The 22,451-nt window shown below is 40.6% G+C and overlaps 1 protein-coding gene across 1 annotated transcript in view; it reads left to right on the forward strand.

Moving 5' to 3' along the window:
- The first annotated feature begins 6,905 nt into the window (after positions 1-6,905).
- PIK3R3 (phosphoinositide-3-kinase regulatory subunit 3) overlaps positions 6,906-22,451 on the forward strand; it is a 135,243-nt gene continuing 119,697 nt past the window's right edge. Inside the window, exon 1 of the mRNA XM_008699270.2 lies at positions 6,906-7,196. Coding sequence (XP_008697492.2) covers positions 7,091-7,196 — 106 coding nt within the window. The 5' untranslated portion in view covers positions 6,906-7,090. The remainder of the gene's footprint in view (positions 7,197-22,451) is intronic.

Here is a 22,451-nt window from a genome sequence, read left to right on the forward strand (position 1 = left end):
TATTTATTTGACAGAGATAGAAACAGCCAGCAAGAGAGAGGGAACACAAGCAGGGGGAGTGGGAGAGGAAGAAGCAGCCTTCCAGTGGAGGAGCCTGATGTGGGGCTCGATCCCATAACGCCGGGATCACGCCCTGAGCCGAAGGCAGACGCTTAACTGCTGTGCCACCCAGGCGCCCCTGTTTTTTTTTTTTTTTAACTTTAAACCAAAATGTCCAAAACAGGAAATGCACTTATTTTGCCCTGTAACAACGAAACATGTAAGACAGTTTCAGATTTGAGACCTGTGGAATTAGAGGGTAATCATTGTACATTCCAGAACGGAGGCACGAACTGCAAATTGTTCCAAACTATTGAAATAATGACCACAGGAAGTGAGCATACTTTAAAACCCTATATGGTGTTACATTTCAGAAATAAGCTGGGCTGGAAAATGAAACCAGTTTCTCTTCTTGCGGCTGAGTTTTCCTGAATTTCCTACAAGCGGCTTGGAATTTTGCAAACAATTTACAGCTGATAAAATAGAAGGACAGCAGAACTCAGTGTCTGTGATGAAGACGCTAGAGGCAGCCAGCAGAATAGAAGGGTCACTGCCTGTCCCTTGCATTTCTATAAGCAAAAACTACAATTTTTTAATTTTCTTTTTGTCTTCTTAAATAAGCAGGAATCAGCTGAAGACCTACAGAAAGGATTATCAGGGTAACCTGAACTTAGGCTGCCGCAGAAACTTTTTAGAGTTTAGTTTCTTCTTACAACTTTTATTTGCTCAAAGAACGTTCATAGGCTACCCACTGTGTGCCAGGCCTGATGCTGGGCACTAATGATTCAAGAACATGGTCTCCACCCATGAGGAAATCCCTCATCATGAGGAAGAGATAGACCTGGAAACAGACACTTTGAACATAGTGTACCAAGGGCTGTGCAGGTGGCTGCATGAGCAGAGTCTGAGAGATCAGATGCATATAAGTGGGAGTTTGCCTCTTAACAGTGGAGTGTGTTTTGTGAGGAGAAATTTCTACTGTTTTGAGGACTGCAGTACTTCAGTATGACTAGTCTTAGGAGTGACAGGAAAAAACTGGGTGAGAAGAGATGAAAGAGGTAGGCAGGGGCTAGATCATCAAAGCCTTGAATGCCAGGCTGAGACTTAAAATTTAGCCTGAAGGCAGAAGGAATTAAGGCAGCGGTGTGGGTATGCAAGGGAGTAATATGATCACATTTTTTATTTAGTGCCGTCATTCTGTGTAGAGTATGCACTGTAGGAGGCAAGGCAGGGAGATTATAAGGCGGTTGTTGCAGAGTCTGATTAAAGATGATGAGGGACTCTTTGGTGACCTGAATTTTTGGGTCAGCTTTCAGTGAAAATTTTTCAAGCCTGGAGCTCATCATACAGATTTGGGAAACAGAAATAAACAGACCATATGTTTAAATCAGACGTATGTAGGTTTGGCAGCCCAAACGTCATCTCCTTTAGGAAGCCTTTACTCACCTGCAGGTGGGCAGAGATCATCCCTGTTCACTTGGTCAATTTCTCTATTATAGTGCTTACATGCCTATAATTATTTATTCCTTTTTTGGCCCCTCTGTGGGCTCCAGACTCAATGTTAGGCACTCTGTTTTATTCATTTTTGTATCCCCAGTGTTTGGAAGCGTCAATAAACCTTCGCTAAGTGAATGAAGGGGAGAGGGAAGCTGGGGAGAAGGTACTGAACCGGCTGTCAGGACCTAGGGCCCTAATGCTGGCTCCGCTACTAAGTGGCTGAGTGACTTTGAATAAGTCCCCTCACTGCTCTGGGTCTCAATTTCCTCATCTGTAAAATGAGAATAAAAACACAACCCTCCTCCAGGGTTATGGAGATTAAATGAGGTAACAGAGCTCACCAGCTGCCTGCCCTGTTTGTGCCCTGCCCTTGTCAAACAGCCTAGACTATTGTTCCTGTCGCTTGGATCTCATTTGCTCTCTCTCTCCTGGTGAGAGCTGAGCTGAAAGCTGTTGCCTTGATGGAGGGGAAGTTTGCAGCGGCTGCATATATTCCATCCAGGTGGGCCCCTGTGTTGCTGGAAGGGCAGACAACAAAAAGAGGGGAGTATGTTACGCTAGAGAGAGAGACACCTGCTTTTTTGTGACCCCCCCAAAGCTGCAGGAGGACCCAAAGTGGGGTGAGTGAGGCAGAGAAGATCAATATCATGTGCTGAGGGGTCTGAGGAAGCCCTCAGACGGTGCCCCCTAAACCCAGGAGTTTAGCAGCATCTGGAGGAACGCCACTTCTATGAAAACCACTCATTCATTCAATATTTACAATTTTTCAGTGCCTTGGGCTGATATCATTAACACTATCGTAGTAGTTTCTTTTTTCTTTCCTTTTTAAAAAAAGTTTTTATTTAAATTCCAGGTGGTTAACATACAATATAGTATCAATTTCAGGTGTACAATTTAGTGATTCAACACTTACATACAACACCTGGTGCTCATCACAAGCAATGCACTCCTTCATCCCCATCACATAGTTTTTCGAGTTTTAAGAAAGATGTGCAGGAGAGGGGAAAAAATTGCAAATGCCAAGTAAAAGGAATACCATTCTGAAAAAATGTAAAATCATGATTTGAGACACTATCTCAAGAGATGACTATCAATTCCCCGGTGAGAGGCCTTTCTGGAAGATCCACTAGCATTGGTCTTTTTACTTTTTACAAAAATAAAGGAAAACTTTTCCATCAAAACTTGATAGATGCCCAACTTACAAGGCATATGGCTGAGGAGGTCCTCAGATCTGCAACTGATGATTTGTAGAGTTTTCTTGGAATACCATTTACTGAGTTTATTTAGCTGCTGGACTTGGCCTTATCATAAGATATTTGGTCAAGAAAAATGATGAGAAAGGGGGAAAAAAAAGAAGAGGGGGATTGAGGCCAGTAATCCTTCCCCAAAGGCTAAAGTCAGTCCTGGCATTAAAGCTAGTGACCTTAAAAAAATAAAAGTGTGTTTCCATTTTGCAAGGCTTTTAAAAAATATTGTGTGCTCAGATGGCACCTTTAATCACGAAGAACTTTTGGCTGAGTTCCAGGCTGATTCTGCTGGCATGGAGAGCTCTGAGATCATACCCTATATTCAGTGCACAGGAGAAATATTTCATCCATCTCTGAAATAAAGAGGGGGAAATGGAGCATATTTGAACAGTTTGACAGCAAGACCATACCAGGGTGAAAAGTGAAGGACATCCTATTCATTTGGAGTTACAGAAGGTACTATTAATTCTAGGTATTTAACTGGCATTTTTTTTATTCTCAGTGTTTCACAATAAGCTAAGAAGCTTGCATAAATCTGAAGGCAATCTCCTATTTCACAGACACATAAATGAAGGCAGACAGATTTTTTCGATTTACCTAAGACTACTTTAAATTAAAAAAAAGAGGGGCACCTGGGTGGCTCGGTTGGGTTAGGCGCATCTGACTCTTGATTTCTGCTCAGGTCATGATCCAGCCCTGAGTTGGACTCTGCGCTTAGTGGGGACTCTGCTTGGGATTCTCTCTCTCTCTCTGCCTGCACCCCCACCTCAGATAGATAGATAGATACTTTTTAAAGGTTTTATTTATTTATTATTTATTTGACTCAGAGAGAGCACAGGCAAGGGGAGCAGCAGAGGGAGAGAGAGAAGCAGGCTCTCAACTGAGCAGGGAGCCCAAGGTGGGGCTGGATCGCAGAACCCCAGGATCATGACTTGACCCGAAGACAGACATGTAACCGACTAAGCCACCCAGGTGCCCCTGAATAAATATTTTTTAAAAATTAAAAAGAGAAAGGAGAGAGACAAAGGGGGAAAAAAATCCCAAAGTAGCAGGTTGTGACCCAGGAGTTTGAGCTCTTAGAGCTGAATTTAATCCACACCCAGGCCAAATATAATTCTCCAGGATGGAAATGGTCCAGGACACCAGAGCTAACATTCTCTGCCTTTGCCAAAAAGCCTGAGGTGGTTTGATGACATGCAGTCACAACCTCACTTTTATTTCTCAACTGAAGGAAAGTAAAGCCAGCATCATATGACGGGCACTTTCCACCATAACAGGGCAGTGGTTCAAGCCCATCCAAAGGAAATGTGCTTCCCCTTGATTCATCATTGCCTCTTGCATCACTGTTATTTTTTGGAGGTCTCCTATTCAAAGCTTTATTTGTTGGAGAGTTGGGTCATATAATTTTAGGTGGCAAGGTTGACACAAGCTTTACTCCATGTGCCAGTGTTGAGGATTAGATTATATACTGTGCTGCTTCTTCACTACATCTTTCCAAGTCTTAGGTGTGGGAAAGGCTGGGTGATTGCGCTGCATATTAGAAATTGAAACCCCACCACTAAATGATGAAAAGTGGTCCAGGCAAAAGTTGCTGTGGAAATCTGAAAGCCATTATCTTTTCCACACTTCGTCTCTTCACCTTCACTTTGTTTGGGAATGCACAGGGACACCAGTGAACAAAAATAAACCAACTTGCCCTTGACTGATTGTTCTGCCTTTTGAGTTATCACATGTGAGTACTTCTGGCTCCCAGATATGGTGAAGTAAAGAGACTGCTGGGAAGCCAGCCACAAATTAAAGTTGATCTTCCAGCATCTTCTACTCCGAGAAACGGCTCAGGACATTCAAATTAACAACATACTCTGTCCCAAAAGTTGATCTGGCTTCTGAATCAGGTTTGGATTTCAGAAATGGAAAAAAATAAAGCATGTAAGAATCCTGATGTGTTTCCTCAGTTCAACCCTGTCCATTTATTCTTACTGGCCTTTTTAAATTCAAGACTCTACACAGAACCCATACACATTTCGACTGTTGGCTCCCAGGAACTGTCTCAACTTAGAGCACCTTTAAGGAAGGCAGAATCACTTTAGGAGGCAGAGGGTGAAACGTGGCAACTCTTCCACAGGAAGGAATCAATATAGCAGAGCCACTCAGGGTGGGAGGTTTCACTAGGGCTTAAATCAGGTTGTCAACCCAAACACAATGGGCTTTGTTACTTCTGTGTAAAGAGGAAATGGAACAGTTTTTGGCCTCCCCAGACTGTATTGTAGGGTATGCAGGATGGCAATTCCAGGCATAACCTTCAGGAGACACAAATCTGCTTTTGGCTATTCAGTGCTCCCCAGCAAGTTAATTAGCTGTTTCTGAAATGCATGGTAATATTCAGCATTTTCATAGTGAAGCCTATCATAGTTTTAAGCTTGGGGGAGGGACTGGGTGTATGCGGAAGGGGGTCTGTCAGGGAAACAGAATAGAGCCCTTTTGGCTAGGGATTCTAACACCTGTGATTTATCTCGAATCACACTCGCACTGTAATTTCAAGGCATGTTTTCTGGCGTGAGCACTCGAGCTGAGGGGCCTGCTGTGGCTCCCTATTTATTTCAGGTGTGGTGAGTTACCTCTGGGTTCAAAAGTCCTTGGGTGGGAAGCGCAGAGGAACTGCTCAAAGGAAGAAGCCCGGACGGACTGTGTTCGCGTAGCGGCCTGGGAAGGCTACACGGGGCCATGGGCATCTCCTCTCACCGAGTGGTAACGGTCCTGCAAGTGGGTTTACGGACCTTTTCTTTATTAGACAACTTATCGCGGGGTTTGGGGGCTGTCCCAGCCCAGTGAAGAGGTCTGTGGGGGGCACTCTGCCCGGGGACTTCCTAGGGACCAGAGGAGCGCACGTCCCGCCAAGTGACAGCACGCGCCCCTCTCAGTCCGCTCCCCTCCCCCGCGGCCAGTCTCTGGGCAGAGGTGTCTCGAGCCAGCTCGTCCTTCCCCCCACCCCCCTTGTCCGGCCCGACCGAGCCTCAGCGGGAGCCCCGCCTGTCTCCGGGCAGCCTGAGCCCCCGAGCGCTCGCCCAGCCTGTCAGTAACCGCCGTTTGCGCTTTCTTTCTTTCTTTTTTTTTTTTTTCCTCCTCTTCTTTTCTTTCCCCCTCTGCCTTTGTCCCGCTTAGTAACTGGGCTCTGACCAATCGCCGCCTCGCCGGCCAGCGCCGGCTTCCTCCTGATTGGCCCGCTTGGGGCGCGCAGCCGTCTCCCGCTCCTTTGCTGGAGGAAGGCAGACAAAAGACGCAGGCTCCGGGCTCCGGCAACCCGGATCAGCCAATCACCACTCACCTTATCCTCTCTTTCTACCCCCTCCTTCCCTCTCTCCTCTCCCTCCCGGCCTGGCTCGCGTGCTCCCGGCACTGACTCCTGGCGTGCGGCCAGCGCCCGGACCGTACCATTCTGATTGAGGCTGGGGGGAGAGAGGATGCATGATTAAGAAGTCGAAACCCAGAGAGCGTTGGGGAGAGTTGAAAGCCAACGTGGAGGACAGTTTTCCGAACACTTTCACAGGCATCTGATAGAATCCCCAATACATCGAGTCAGAATAGAGGGGAAGGAGCAGTAGTGATATCGCCTATCCCCCCTGCCCGGTGCGGTTGGGTGGTGTCTCAGCGGGGGAGCGTGAGGCGGGGGAGGGTGTCCCCCTCCGTGCCGTTAAAATGAAACTCTAGTGGCTGGAGTCAGGGCAGAGCGTGAGGGGAGCCGGCACTGGCGGGCTTACTTACAGCCCGGCGGGAGCGCCCAGCCGGGCAGAGCTAACTGGACTTTCCGACGGGCCCCCATCTCGAGGCTGCCGCAGCTTCGGTTCTGAGCTTGACTGGAACCGAGCCCGAGTCCCGGCCCCTGAGGGGATCGCTCTCTGCAGACCAGTGGGACCCCGAAACTTGAACGCAATACCCACCCCCTTTTTATGCCTTCCTTTGTCACTTCCTCACCTTTCTCCCAGCGCATTCTTTTTCTCCCCCCTCTTCATTCTCCCTCCCTCGAAGGACACAAAAGTGGCTGCCGAGGAAAGATTTGGAGGCAGTGGGAGCTTTTCTCTTTGGAGAGCGACTGTGTGGAGGGGATTTTTGGGAAGCTGCTTTTTAACGAGAGGGGAGAGGACCCCATCCTCATCCTGGTAGTTGGCTGGACTTGTACCGGCCGTTGGAAACCCCGAAGTACATTTCCGTGTGGGACTTTACAGATCTATATTTTTAGATTTTTAAATATCAGATAAAAAAATATATGCTTTCTATATATTTCCTGACGACCTGCCCCTGACAGCGCGATGTACAATACGGTGTGGAGTATGGACCGCGATGACGCAGACTGGAGGGAGGTGATGATGCCCTATTCGACAGAACTGATATTTTATATTGAAATGGATCCTCCAGGTACTTGGGAGAGAAAAAGAATCTTGTGATGGGTCTGATTTGTATATAACGAGACCTTGGTGATGTTTTTAGGGCAGAAGTGTTCCTGGGAGCGCTAGGTTTGGGATGAGGGGCAGATTTGCAGTTAGAGCTGCAGTAAAACTGCTTCTGGTTTATCCGTTTAAAGTTTGCAGTTAGGACCCTGATCCTATTGTCCTGCGAGGGTGGGGGTGGGGGCTGGAGTGGGGGTGGGAGGAATGACCCGTTTCTTTTACTTCTTTGCCATTGCGTGTCGTTCAGGTTTTTGTTGTGCCCCCCTCCCCCTTTTTTCAATTAAAGATTCTTCTACCTGCAAAGGATGCTTTATATCCGAGACTTGAAGTCAGTCTTTCCCTTTGGGGGAATTCTTTAAAGCTTGTCATTTCATACATTTCTTATTTGGTTCCTTGTGTTTTTCCTTCGTTAACTTCTGAAACTGGGTTGCCTATGTGATTATTCATTTTAAGACCCCCTTTTCCTCTTACAGAAACCAAATGCCGGTTAGTGATTTTCAAGGATTGGGCGTTTTTATTCAGTCATGGTCTTAGTCTGAGGTTTTTCTAATCAGGATATAGTCTGTCAGAGAGATCTACGTGCAGTATTTTATTACTCTTTAATTTACGGTGATTTAACTTAATTTATGGGATAGGGTTTAATATAACTTCAATTCTTAGAGCAAAAAAAGAAGGAACTTCCTTTTTTTGTGTGAATATATGTGATGTGTACATATATGTGATAGGTTCGAATACACATAATGTAAAGTATACATATACTGTATTTTTACTTCAGAGCTTTGTCTGAGACCCTTACAGACATTTTGTGTATCTGGTAGGAAAGGAAAAGAAAGGGAAAATGGAAAAGTTGGGTAATTGTTTTTCTTTAAATTCTAACCCCATTTTATGATTATTAGCTGTCAGATTTTCAAACCTTTTTTTGCAGTTAGAGACAGTGCTTTATGTAATGATTTTGAGTAAGTAGAGGGCCTTTGTGACTCCTTATTTTTGTTGAGGGTGAATTGGTTATGTCTTTAAAAATGTGTTATAGTTAAGCTTACAGAATAAATTGTGTGTCATTGGGGAACCTCAATTATTATAAGATTATGTATTTTTGGAAACCTTTGAAAGGATTGAAGCCCATGCAAGTGTAATGAAGTGTAACTGTCTTGTAGAATGTATATAGAAATTATTTCTTGTGTCCTTGTGAGCTGTAAATTATCCTTTGGGTTTTTTTTCCAATTAGAGTGTTAAATGATGCTATATTAAAAACTCCTATTAAATCAACCTTTTTTACTCTTAACGATAACTTAGAATTTTTCTCTTTTCCCTTCGTTTTGGAGCCTTCGTTATTTGCTTTTGTAATTGTGACTGCAATCCAGATGCAGCTTTTCAGTGTTTTGCAAAGTTTGTAAGATTTGCCACCCATCTATTGTGTGTATTTCCCCCTTTGTTTCCCCCAAATGGTAAAGCATCATTTCTATTAGATGCATTTGTCATTCATGTAAATGGAAATTTAGTACGTCATTGGTTCCTCCTATAAAAAGTAAAGTTAATAATTCTAGATTTATATTATAAGAATTATATATTCAAACTGCCTCAGAATCACTGTATCATAGTATCTTGCCTTGCAGACATACAAAGGGAATTTGTTGGGCGGAGAGGTGAGTAGGGAGGAGGGGAGAAAATGAGGAAGGCACTAATGTTTGAAAAATATGGGCCTCATAGAAAAATACTGGTCAAGTTGAGTTGAGTTGTCCAAAAGTGATTTTTTTAAAAAGTTGACTATTATAATTATGTAGTGATGTGGGTCTTATAAGGTTGTATAGAAGATTCTGATCCAAACTTTGTGTGTTTACGTACAAATAAATTTTTGAGTTTAAAATGTTCATCCTTGGATGAATTTTTGCATACTGAGATTCTATTCAAAATATTGGAAATATGCATAAGCTGTTCTTTATTACCCATTTTGTAGCCTTAATGTAGATTATGGTTAGTTACACCTAACAGCTTTTTATAAAGGAAGCACACTTGAGTATGCTGCAATATTGCCTGCGATGCGAATGGTTTTTAATGGAAATAATGTGAGTGCCAGTCTTGTTTTGTGTGATAAATTAAGGTTTTGAAACATTTAAAACTAAGTAAATTATTAGTGAAGAGGATGCAGCATGTCTTGTATCCATCTTCTTCCTACCTCCTATCCCAGCTCAAGCTCTTATTTCCTGACTGGACTGCTTTGATGGTGTTCTAACTGTTCTTACTGTTCTCCCTGTTTCTACTTTGTTCAATCCACAGTATTATTAAAATACCGTCTGATGATTTGCCTTCTAGTGGTAAATCTTCCAATGACTTTGCAAACCTTCCAATGGCTTTCCTTTGCCTATTAAAGAGAGTCCCAGATTGCCTACCTTGTCATTTATGTCCCTCTTTTTTTTGCTTCCAACCTAATTTTTCAGTCTAGTCTCTTCCTAGAATCCATCACTGGTTCTGTGGAAAGCTGTTTTATACTTGCTGTTTCTTGAATGTATGCTTTTTCCTCTTCCTGGGATGCTCTTCACTACCTTTGGTTACTTGTTGAAATCTTCTGTATGTTTAAGGTCTACGTTAGATGCCTTCTTTGCCAGGATGTATGTTTCCTGATCTCTGCTGTTAGAAGACATCCTTTCCTTTTCTCTTCTAGCACTTCTCAGAAATTCTTTTCATTCTGTCTGTGGAGTAGCTTCAGTGTTTATGTATACTTCCCCCCCCCCCATGGAATTATCTTCCCATCAAGTTATGAGCTTCTTAGCTTGCTCAAGGTCTTGCAAGCAGTAGAGAATTTAATAAATATGTGTTGAATTAATAAATATCTAAGCATCATTTTGTTCTAGCCTCTAAGTGCTTTTCTGCTTATGGTCCTTAGTCACCTCATTCCTTGGCTATTGCAATAGCCTAGAGTTAAATAAGTTGAATTAGACAGTTGTTGACTTAGGGCCTTTAACTGTAATATTAGTATTACAGTTTTAAAAATAATGATTTTCATCTTCATTTAAGACTGACCCATAAATGCAAAATTGTTATCTATTATTGTTTCCAGTGGCCTCAAAAACTGTTTTCCAAAGGTGTTTCCCTCCAGCCTGTTTTTTAAAAAACTGTTACCAAGCATCCTAAAGGTTTCTAATAACTGCATGGATTGCTACATCTATTGTAATTCACTGACAATGTAAGGATTGGATCCAAATGGAAGTTCGATGTCTTAATCTTTATGTATTTTCCAGAAACAGTAGAGATAGTGAATAGTTTAGATGAAACAAAACTTTTTATTTTGGAAATGTTAAGAGTGTGGTATAGAGAATTGCTTTTGAGCATCTTGGTTAGTCCTGTTGTGATTTGGGAATCAGGATTATTCCGTAACAGAACAGTTGCTGGGTAGGCCTCTCAAAGAGCCCTATCTCTTGTATAGGAGCTATTAGAAGATTACAAGTATACAGCATGATGATAAACTCATGCCCAAAGCTTATAGATAGTGGTCTGTAAGCTAGCACTTTAGTTTTGACGTTGTTGTTTTTATTTTGGGAAGATATAAGAGGTGATTTCTTTTTATAATTAATGGATACAATTCTTTTAAAGATTGTCTATAGACATTTTTCTTATCAAGACAAATTTCTGAAATTATCTGTAGGGCAGCAACATCTCTTTGGTATAATTAGAAAATTAGTTTTTATTGGCAAAATATAATTATATTTTGTATGATTTTTGTATATAAATTATAAATATATTTATAATTATATAAATATAAATATAGGAAGGTCTAGAAAAGTGGTTCTCAGGTTTTTGTTTTTTGTTTTTTTTGGTCTGTGTGCCCCTTTTATAACTTAAAAATTATTGAGGATCTCAAAGAGCTATTTACTAATATTTACTGTATTAGAATAAAATTAAGAAATTTAAAAAATATTCATTTAAAAATAAAGTATTACATGTTAACATTTTTTTTTGTAAGATTTATTTATTTGAGAGAGAGAGAGAGAGCACACGTAGGGAAGGGGCAGAGGGAGAGAGAGAATCCTCAAGCAGACTGCCTGCTGAGCATGTAACCTGACAAAAAGCTTGATCCCAGGATCCTGAGATCATGACCTGAGCTATGCATAGTCAAGAGTTGGCTGCTCAACCAACTGAGCCATCCAGGTACCCCTAACATAATTTCTTTTAATGAAAAAATAACTATATTAAAAAGAAAAAAGTGAGGAGAGTGGCATTGTTTTACATTTTTGCAAATAACTTTAATGTCTGGCATTTTAATCTTTAATGTCTGGCTTAATAGAAAACATCAAAATTCCCATGTCTGGGGTGCCTGGTGACTCAGTTGGTTAAGCGTCTGCCTTCAGCTCAGGTCATGGTCCCGGAGTCCTGGGATGGGTCCCACATTGGGCTCCCTGCTCAGCAGGGAGTCCGCTTCTCCCTCTGCCTTTCACCCTGTGCGTGCGCTTGCTCTCTCTCTCTCTCTCTCTCAAATAAAATCTTAAAAAAAAAAAAAAATTCCCATGTCTGCGCCTGTATTCAGTCTGTTGAGATACCACAGGTCTTAGCCTCTGGAAAACTCCAGGGTACAGATGTGAGAGAATGAGAGTGCAAAAGGCAAATAATGACTTAGTAATCCTATGAAAATATTTTTGGCCCCTTGGATCCTCTGAAAGAGCCTTGGGGACACGCAGGGATCTCTGGACTACACTTTGAGAACTACTAGTCTAGAAGTTACGTAGTTTGTGACTACATAGTTTGGTCAATCTAGGAAAGTATTTTCTGACTTTTTTGAATACAGATGAAAAGATTGTTTCAGGAAACTTTCTTGCATACTCTGGCATACTTGGTATTTTCATCCTGGTGAAATTTAGATTAAGTAACATTCTGGTGGAGAACTAACACACTGGCCCTGTGGTTGGGGAAAATATTTGCTGAGAAACACACTGAAGAAATAGGTCACCTGCCACCATGTGGTCCTTGCTGTTAGCAGGTTGGGCATTCTACTGTGGTTGAATTTTTGTCTGTAACTGAACATTTGATGGGATATTATATAAATGCTTCTCCTGTGTGTGGTAAGATATTTCTTTTATGAGCATAGTGTGATTTAAAAAATGATATTGTAGTGTGGGACAAATGTTAATATAATCAAATGATGTAAAGGCTGTGCCAGATTTGTTTGCATTCTCTTATGGAAAAAGATTAGTCATTGCTTTCATTTAACATATTATAGTTTATAGTATACTCAGCTATATTTCATTAGAAGTATGGTAATTCTCCATTTGATAACGCTTTTAAAATTCATTCTCATCATTGTTTTCATGCTGAATACCTTTATATTTTTCTTAGAATATAGAAAAGATTGAATATGTTTATGGTCACCATATTTAAGTAGGTAGGTAGAAAAATAATTACAAGTATGTTTGTGATATAATTTTATTGGTATTAAAGGGGGATGCAGTGTGAGTAAAGTAGAAAGAACACAGGCTTTGGAAACATGATAGGGCTTCCAGACCTAGCTTTGCTTCTTACCATTACCAAGGTTATATGGCTGGTACTTAACCTCTGTCTGCTTTGAGAAGCAGGATGCCAGTGCTCTTTTGTAAAATTGATTTAATACTCTACCTTTCAGAGTTGTTCTGGGGATTAGATGTACTATATCAATATCTAGCACAGTGTTTGGTACATGGTATGGACTGATTCATTGTTAACTTATATCTTTTTAAAAAAAATTTTTTTTAGTATTCTCTGTATCCAACATGGGGCTCGAACTCATGTCTTCAAGATCAAGAGTCACATGCTTCTCCGAATGAGCCAGCCAGACACCCCACTTGTAGCTTATATCTTAAAGCATGTTGTTAACACGTAATTATCCCAAGTCTACCTCTTTGAATACTCTTGTAGTCAAAACCTCTTGAGTTATCTTGCTCCATGTTTTTCCTCCCTTCATCCCTGACATTTAAACTGGGGTCATTTTGTTTTTGGAAGAGTTCTCTAGGGTCTTTTCTAATTATAGCATCTCATGAGTCTATGGAAATGTCACTCCAAGTCATCCTTTCTTTTTAGTTTCTGTTGCCCTTGTCTAGTTCCTCATCACCACACACTTGAAATGATTTATAATGAAGGTAATAGTTACTAACATTTGTTGAATATATAGACCAAGCACTATGTTAAATGTTTTTACATGTACTATTACTGTTTGCCACACAACCACCTTATAAAATAGGCACTATTATTACCTCACTTTAAAGACAGGAAACTGAGACTTAGATGTGTTTAATAACTTATTCAGTGCCTCACAGCTAGCAAGTAGCAGAGCAGGTCTGTCTTGCTAACGCCCTGGTTCTTAACCAATAAGCACCTCCTAACTGGTCGTTCTGTTTCTGATTTCTTCTTCTCCTCCCCCATAGATTTATCCAGAATTCTTCAGCCAGGTTAATCCTGCTCAAATGTTATTTTGAAATAATTTTTGAAATAATAATATAAGGAAATAATCAGCTATCCATTTTTTTTTTTTTAAGATTTTTGTTTATTTACTTGAGAGAGAGCATGGGTGTGGGGAGGAGCAGAGCAGAGGGAAACAGAGAAGCAGACTCCCCACTGAGCAGGGAGCCCTGATGTGGGACTTGATCCCAGGACCCTGAGATCATGACCCAAGCCGAAGGCAGACATCCAACCAACTGAGCTACCCAGGCGCCCCGCTATCCATTTCTTTTAAGCAGAGGCTGTATTCTTAAACTAAGCATACATGATCTTTAGCACCAATTTACATTTCCAACTTAATTATTAATCCTTTATTCTCATTTTTTTTTTTTTAAAGATTTTATTTATTTAGTTGACAGAGACAGCCAGCGAGAGAGGGAATACGAGCAGGGGGAGTGGGAGAGGAAGAAGCAGGCTCATAGCGGAGGAGCCTGATGTGGGGCTCGATCCCATAATGCCGGAATCACGCCCTGAGCCGAAGGCAGACGCTTAACGACTGCGCCACCCAGGCGCCCCTATTCTCATTTTTTTAAAAGTAAACTACCTTCAGTGTGGGTTTCAAACTCACGATCCCCAGATCAAGGGTCACCTGCTCTACTGACTGAGCCAGCCAGGTTGTTTCCCACCCCCCCTGCCCGTCCCATTCTCATTTTTACTTTTAGCCTAGGTCCTTGCTATCTACTGTATTATACCCTTTCTTATTCCCATCTCCAACCTTTTGCTTATGCTGCTGCTTATGTTGGATTATGCCCATCCCACCCCCATCTTCAAATTTGGATCCTTTGCAGGTCCCCTTTCTTTTCTTCCTCCAAAAATTCTAACACTGAATGCCATAATTATCTAGGACTATGGTCTATTGTTTTGATACAAAATCTTGTTATGTTATTGACATTTAATTGTGAATATAATTTATCTCCCCAAAACAAGATCAGTTTCTTCAGGTCAAACTATGTATTTCTTTCTTTCTTTCTTTTTTTTTTCCTTGAAATACCCTGTTCTTAAATATTTTGTTGAAGTCTTAGGCCTGTGGACCCAAACAGCTTCATTTTGTGACCTAAGTTTTAAAATGTTGTTAATATTTATTAGACAACATGTGACCTTTAAACTTATAAAGATAATTTTTTTAAAAGATTTTATTTATTGGGACGCCTAACCTGCTGCTTCTCCACCTTGTGCTAGCCCTCTCTCTCTCTCTCTCTCTCTGATAAATAAATAAATAAAATCTTTAAAAGATTTTATTTGTTTGACAGAGTGAACAAGCAGGGGGCGAGCATCAGAGGGTGAGGGAGAAGTAGGCTTCCTGCAGAGCAGGGAGCCCAATGCGGGGCTGGATCCCAGGACCCTGGGAACATGACCTGAGCCAAAGGCAGGCACATGACCAACTGAGCCACCAAGGCGCCCCAAGATAATTTATTGTAACAATGGAAATAATGAAAAAGTACAATCCTTAATGTTAGCAAAATTTTATGGTTTTGAGTTAGTCATTTTTGAAATTTTGAAGAATTAGAAGTGAGTAGTAAATTTTTAAAAGTTTGTTAGACTAGTTGTACACAGCACTGCGCCAAATGTAAATTTAAATTACCCAATGTGTTATACCAATTAAGTTTAGAATGTGTAGGACTTGGTTTGGGATAACAAGGTAAGGTCAGCCATGTAGCCTCATAAGATTAGTTTCCAAATTGTTTGCTGATATATTTGTTGTTTGTGGATATTTGTAAATTCATATAAAGTAAGAGGGTTATTTATTTTTTATTTTAATAAAAGAGGCAGTAGGCTAGGTCCAGCCTGCCACATCCTACCATTTTGCCTGTGTCTTGTCAATATAAAAACTGTCCTGTGCCCTGTGAATATAAGCAACACAAAGCTTAAGTCAATACCATGATGTCATACCATCCACCATTATCCAGCCTTGGACTTCTGTTTGTGTGCTAGATTATTTACCCTTGTCTCAGGGTATAGAGCAACAAATCCAGAGCTTGTGGCTATATCATCTTAAATACTTTATAGATTTTTTTTTTAAACCTTAGGAAAAGTAAATTCAATCATGAATCAAAATTTAAAATTTGTGTATAAATTGTTTTGGAGAATGCCTTATTGAAATGAATTGTTTGTGCTTGAAAAGTAGTGTTTGTTCTTTCATGTGGACTGTTCTTTTTAACTTTCTAACTCCACAAGAACACTTAGTATAGTATAATTCCTGTTGAATTTCTAATATGCATTTGTGGAATTAACCACAAACTTTTTTTTTTTTCTTTAAAGATTTTATTTTTAGTTAATCTCTGCACTCAATATGGGGCTCCAACTCACAACCCCAAGATCAGGAGTTGCACATTCCATAAGTGAGCCTGCCAGGCATCCCAGCCACAAACTTTTTTTGAGATTAGTTCTGGGATATATTTCATAAAAAAATAGTGTATTTTTACTTACAAGCAGCAAGAATGTAATTCAAAATGGATTAAGAAATAAGAAATTTTATCTTCTCATATGAGCAGCTTCAGGTGTTGGTGGATTACATCAGTTCAACAATGTCAGTAAAATCTCATGTTCTTTCCAATGTTCAATTCTGCTCTCTTTGGAACTGGCTTCATCCGTAGGCTAGTAGCAAAATGGTGTAGTGATTCCAGGTGTCATATCCGTACAGAAGAATTTTTTTTTTTTTGTAAATACAATTGACTAAAAATTTTTAGTTATTCCAGTATAGTTAACCTATAATGTCAATTGGTTTCATGTGTACAATATAGTGATTCAACAACTCTATACACCTACACAAGAACTTCTAAAAGAAGAAAGATGTCTCTTCCTGTGCCTCTTTTCAGAGAAGAAACTTTGTCTAAAAACCTCTAGCAGACTACTTTCACATCTTTTTGGACGGAATTGAGTCCTATGCTCATTCCTGACTCAATCACTAGTGACTACCCTTGAACTAACCATGGCCATGCCTGAATTTGGGAGTGGTAATGACTTCCCTCGAGGCTTTGTATTGGGGGTGGGGTTCTGTTAGGAAGAAGGAGGGGATGAATGCTAGCTAGGTAAATAATCGGTAGTGGCTGTTTTGGAAAGTAATTTGGAGAACAATAGCTCCTTCCAGAGTTCTTTGTGTTTGTGAATAAAAAGAATTAGCATTTTTTCCTTTTTCAAAACTGTAATCTAGTTGCGGGAAACCTGTTTCCTTCTTCTAAATTGGAATTCACAGGGTCACATAGTATTGAGAGTTAATGTAAGACAGGCCTTTTCAGGGCACGTGGGTAGCTCACGTAGTTAAGCCGGCACACTTGATTTTTGGCTTGGGTCGTGATATTGGTGTCCTGGGATGGAGGGGCTCCATGCTCAGCCAGGCGGGGGTGGGGGGGTTGTCTGCTTGAGGATTTCTCTCTTCCTTTCCTACTCCCCCTGCTCACATTTTCTCTCTCTCCAAAATAATAATATATATTTAAAAAAAGACAGGCCTTTTTGTCAGTTGCTTACTAGAAGATGAGGACGCTAACATCTCTGGTTGACAGTTTCCTTATTTGAGACAATCTGAGACATGTAGGTATTGGGAATAGGGTATATTAGTGTATCAGTTAAATGAGTATGAGAGAACGTTTTGCCAAACCATAAATTCGACATTTCCATGTTTAGTAAATTAAGTAATAAGCTTGAGACCTGTGGCATGATTTATGATTTGAATGAGTAGCCTTAAAAAAAATAGGATACTACTTTAAGGTAACCTATAGATCATGTCTTTCAATTAAAATGTACTGTGTAGCTAAGTATTGATTTTGTCTCTGCCACTTTCTAGTATGTGTTCTTGGGCAACTTATATTTTCTGTATTTTGGTTTTTTCACCTCAAAATTTAGGCTGATAATGGTCCCAACTTCAATAGGATTGTTGTGCGGATTTAATAAATTCATAGCTGTAAAGCACTTAACATGGTGCCTGGAACATATTATGCACCCATATATGTTTTTGTTCTTGTATTAATTAATTCATGTTTTTCAACAAATATTTGATCGCCAGGTACTGCTCTAGGTATAACAGTGAACAGAACAGCAAAACTTGATATATTCATGGAGTGTTTTAAGGGAGGGGAGAAAGTAGAGGATAAACAAATTTATGGGGTGCCTGGTTGGCTCAGTCGGGTAAGCGGCTGCCTTTGGCTCAGGTCATGATCCCAGGGTCCTGGGATCAAGCCCCACGTGGGAATCCCTGCTCGGTGGGGAGCCTGCTTCTCCCTCTCCCTCTGCCACTCCCCCTGCTTGTGTGCGTGTGCACACACACACACACACACACACACTGTCTCTCGATCTCTCAAAATATTTTACAAAAAATAAAATAAATTAAAAAAAAATCATAACATGCTATTTAAAAAAAACAGAACAAAAAACCAAAACCCCCCCCACAAATTATAAGTAAAATACATAGTGATGGTTATAAATGATAGGGGGGAACAAAGCAGAGAAGGAAAATAGGGTTGGGAGGGAGGGTGGGCACTATTTTATTTTTACTTTTTTTAAAGTTTTAATTTAGATTTCAGTTAACATACAGTGTAATATTAGTTTCAGGTGTACAACACAGGGATTCAGTACTTCCATACAACACTCGGTGCTCATCACAAGTGTACTCCTTAATCCCTATCACCTATTTAACTCCTCCTTCTGCTCGCCTCCCCCCTAGTAACCCGTCAGTTTGTTCTCTATAGTTAAGAGTCTGTTTCTTGGTTTGGCTCTTTATCCCTTTGCTTGTTTGTTTTGTTTCTTAAATTCCACGTGAATGAAATCATATGGCGTTTGTCTTTCTCTTACTTATTTTGCTTAGCATGATACTCTCTAGCTTTATCCATGTCATTGCAAATGGCAAAATATCATTCATTTTTTTGGTTGAGTAATAGTCCTGTGTGTGTGTGTGTGTGTGTGTGTGTGTGTGACATCTTCTTTAGCCATTCATCAATTAGTGGACACTTGGGCTGATTCCATAATTTGGCTATTGTAGATAATGATGTTATAAACATTGGGGTGCATGTATTGCTCTGATTTAGTATTTTTGTATTCTTTGGGTAAATACCTAACCGTGCAATTGCTGGATCATAAGGTAGTTATATTTTTAACTTTTTGAGGAACCTCCATACTGTTTTCCACAGTGGCTGTACCAGTTTGCATTCCTATTTCCCATCAAAAGTGCAAGAGGGTTCCCCTTTCTCCACATCCTAACCAACACCTGTTGTTTCTTGTGTTGTTGATTTTAGCCATTCTGACATGGTGTGAGGTGTGAGGTGATATCTCAATCGAGTTTTATTTTTTTTATTTTTTATTTTTTTTAAAGATTTTATTTATTCGACAGAGATAGAGACAGCCAGCGAGAGAGGGAACACAAGTAGGGGGAGTGGGAGAGGAAGAAGCAGGCTCATAGCAGAGGAGCCTGATGTGGGGCTCGATCCCATAACGCTAGAATCACGCCCTGAGCCGAAGGCAGACGCTTAACCGCTGTGCCACCCAGGCGCCCCTCAATTGAGTTTTAATTTGTATTTCCCTGGTGGTCAGTGAAAGACATTCCATGCTCCTAGATTGGAAGGACGTATATTGTTAAAATGTCTATACTACCCAAAGCAATCTATACATTTAATGCAATCCCTGCCAAAATACCAACAGCATTTTTCACAGAGCTGGAACAAACAATTCTAAAATTTGTATGGAAGCACAAAAGACCGCGAAGAGTCAAAGCAACCTTGAAAAAGAAAAGCAAAGCTGGAGGCTTCACAATTTCGTAATATACCTTCAAGTTCCAAGCTGTAGTGATCAAAACAGTGTGCTCCTGGCACAAAAACACACACATAGAGTAATGGAACACAACAGAAAACCCAGAAATGAACCCACAACTCTACAGTCAATTAATCTTTAACAAGCAGGAAAGAATATCCAATGGGAAAAGGACAGTCTCTTCAACAAATGGTTGGGAAAACTGGACAGCAACATGCAAAAGGATGAGAGTGGACCACTTACACCATACACAAAAATAAATTCAAGATGGATTAAAGACCTCAGTGTGAGACCTGAAACCATAAAAATCCTAGAGGAGAACACAGGCAGTAACTTCTTTGACATCAGCCGTAGCAACTTCTTTCTAGGCATGTCCCTGAGGCAAGGGAAACAAAAGCAAAAATAAACCACTGGGACTATATCAAAATGCTTCTGCACAGTGAAGGAAACAGTCAACAAAACTAAAAGGCAGCCTACTGAATGGGAGAAGATATTTGCCAGTGACATCTCCGGTAAGGGGTTAGTATCCAAAATATACAAAGTACTGATAACAAGTCCATACCCAAAAACCAAATATCCAATTAAAAAGTGGGCAGAAGACATGAACAGACATTTCTCCAAGGAAGATATCCAGATAGCCAACAGACACATGGAAAGATGTTCAACATCACTGATCATCAGGGAAATGCAAATCAAAACAAGAAGTACTATTTTAAATAGGAGGATAGGGAGGGACTGACTTAAAGAAAGTGAGGGAGCAATGCACATAGATCTTTGGGAAGTGTGAGGGTGGGGGATGTGCCAGGTGGAGGGACTACCAGATGGCTTACTGTGAGGCAGGACCATCTTTGTCTTGTGTTCAAGAATCATCTAGGAGGCCAGTGTAGCTGGAGTGGAATAAAGGGAAAGCAGTGAAGGCGAATATGGGACCCTGGCTGGCTCAGTCAGAAGAGCATGTGACTCTTGATCTTGGGGTCATGAGTTCAAGCCCGTGTTGGGTGTAGAGATTAAATTAAAATTTAGAAACGTGATATGTATTTTTAAAAAATGAAAACAAGTAGTTTGGGTGGCAGGGAAGATCATATAGGACATTGTAAGAAGTTGGCTTTTAAAACTTGACTGAGATGAGAAGCCATCCAAGTGTATTAAACAGTGATGTATTATGATCCATGGCTTAAAAGGATCATCAAGCTGCTGCTGGTAGATAGGAAAAGGTGGAAGTGGAGAAAATGGTTAGGAGGCTATTGCAGTAAACAAGCTGAGGGATGATGGTGACTTGGACAAGGGTGGAAACTCCAGAGGTAGAGAAAAGTGGTTGGATTCTGAATGTTATTATTAGTTATATATTAGTAACTATTTTATAATTTCTTAACTTTATATTTCTCTATGTGCTTTAATAATCAAAAGATTTACCTTTTGGGGCGCCTGGGTGGCACAGCGGTTAAGCGTCTGCCTTCGGCTCAGGGCGTGATCCCGGCGTTGTGGGATCGAGCCCCACATCAGGCTCCTCCACTGTGGGCCTGCTTCTTCCTTTCCCACTCCCCTGCTTGTGTTCCCTCTCTCGCTGGCTGTCTCTAACACTGTCGAATAAATAAATAAAATCTTTAAAAAAAAAAAAAAAAAGATTTACCTTTTAAAGTAACGCCAAACCATTTTTATATTTTTTGATGTATTTTTCTCTTTTTTTTTTTTTTTTTAAGATTTTATTTATTCATTTGACAGAGAGAGAGAGACAGCCAGCGAGAGAGGGAACACAAGCAGGGAGAGTGGGAGAGGAAGAAGCAGGCTTCCAGCAGTGGAGCCTGATGTGGGGCTTGATCCCATAACGCCGGGATCACGCCCTGAGCCGAAGGCAGACGCTTAACGACTGAGCCACCCAGGCGCCCCTATTTTTCTCTTTTTTAAGATTTATTAGCGAGCTTGGGGGACAGGGACAGAGGGAGAGGGAGAGAGAATCTCAAGCAGACTTCCCTCAGAGTGCAGAGCCTGACACGGGGCTAGATTGCAGGAACCTGAGACCGTGACCTGAGCTGAAATCAATAGTTGGATGCTTAACTGACTGAGCCACCCAGGTACCCCATTTTTCTTTTTTTAAAGTGTTATGATTTCTGTTCTCTGACATCTGGGTGCAAAGAAGCATAATTTATGGAGTTAGTTACTTGAAGACCTAGGCATGAGTTACTTTTAGGAACATTATTGTATAAATCTGGACTGTACTATAATTTGCTTTCAAAAGTAACTTTGGAAAGGAAGTTATCTTAAGGTTCTTAGTTTCTGCGGTGGGCTCTGAAGGGGAGAAGAAATTTTTTTTTAAAGATTTTATTTATAAGTAGTCTCTTCACCCGAGGAGATGGGGCTCAAACTCACAACCCCGAGAGCAAGAGTCGCACACTCTACTGACTGAGCCAGCCAGGTACCAAGGGGAGAAGAAATTAAAGAGAATTAAAGTCATGCCATACATGTTTAATTTTATTTTATATGCTAACGTTGTTGGTATTTTAGAATAATTAAAATATATTTATGTGGTTTTGATTATTAGTGTAATGCTTAAGTGCTTGCGTATAGAGAATGCTATAAAATAGGGAAGTGTTGCTCACTGTTTAGGAGCTCTAGACTCAGATTGCTTGGATTTCCAATTCTAGCCCTGTCTACTTACAATTTGTGACTCTGGACAGTTTCCTAATCTGTATAACAGGGAGAAGAATATTAACCCCATTTAAGGCTATTGTGAGAATTATATGAATTAGTGTATGTAAGACCCTTAGGCAGGTATCTGTTGTTTTATTATTATTTTCATTATTATTAACCTGGGATGCTTTGTGATATATCTCCTCTCTTCCATTCAGAGGAAGCACCAGCCTAACATTTCAGTTAGGTTGAAAAGTAATTTAAATCTTTATTCTAGCCTCTCAAAAATGCCAAAGGGAATAACATTCATACCATACTGTAATACGGCTTAAAATCTGATTTCTCCATTTTTGATCAATGTCTTTGCATGGTTAATCCCAAACTTCCTTTTTTTTAAAAC

This window comes from Ursus maritimus, unplaced genomic scaffold (assembly GCF_017311325.1).
Source record: "Ursus maritimus isolate PB19 unplaced genomic scaffold, ASM1731132v1 scaffold_12, whole genome shotgun sequence".
Taxonomy (NCBI): Eukaryota; Metazoa; Chordata; class Mammalia; order Carnivora; family Ursidae; genus Ursus; species Ursus maritimus.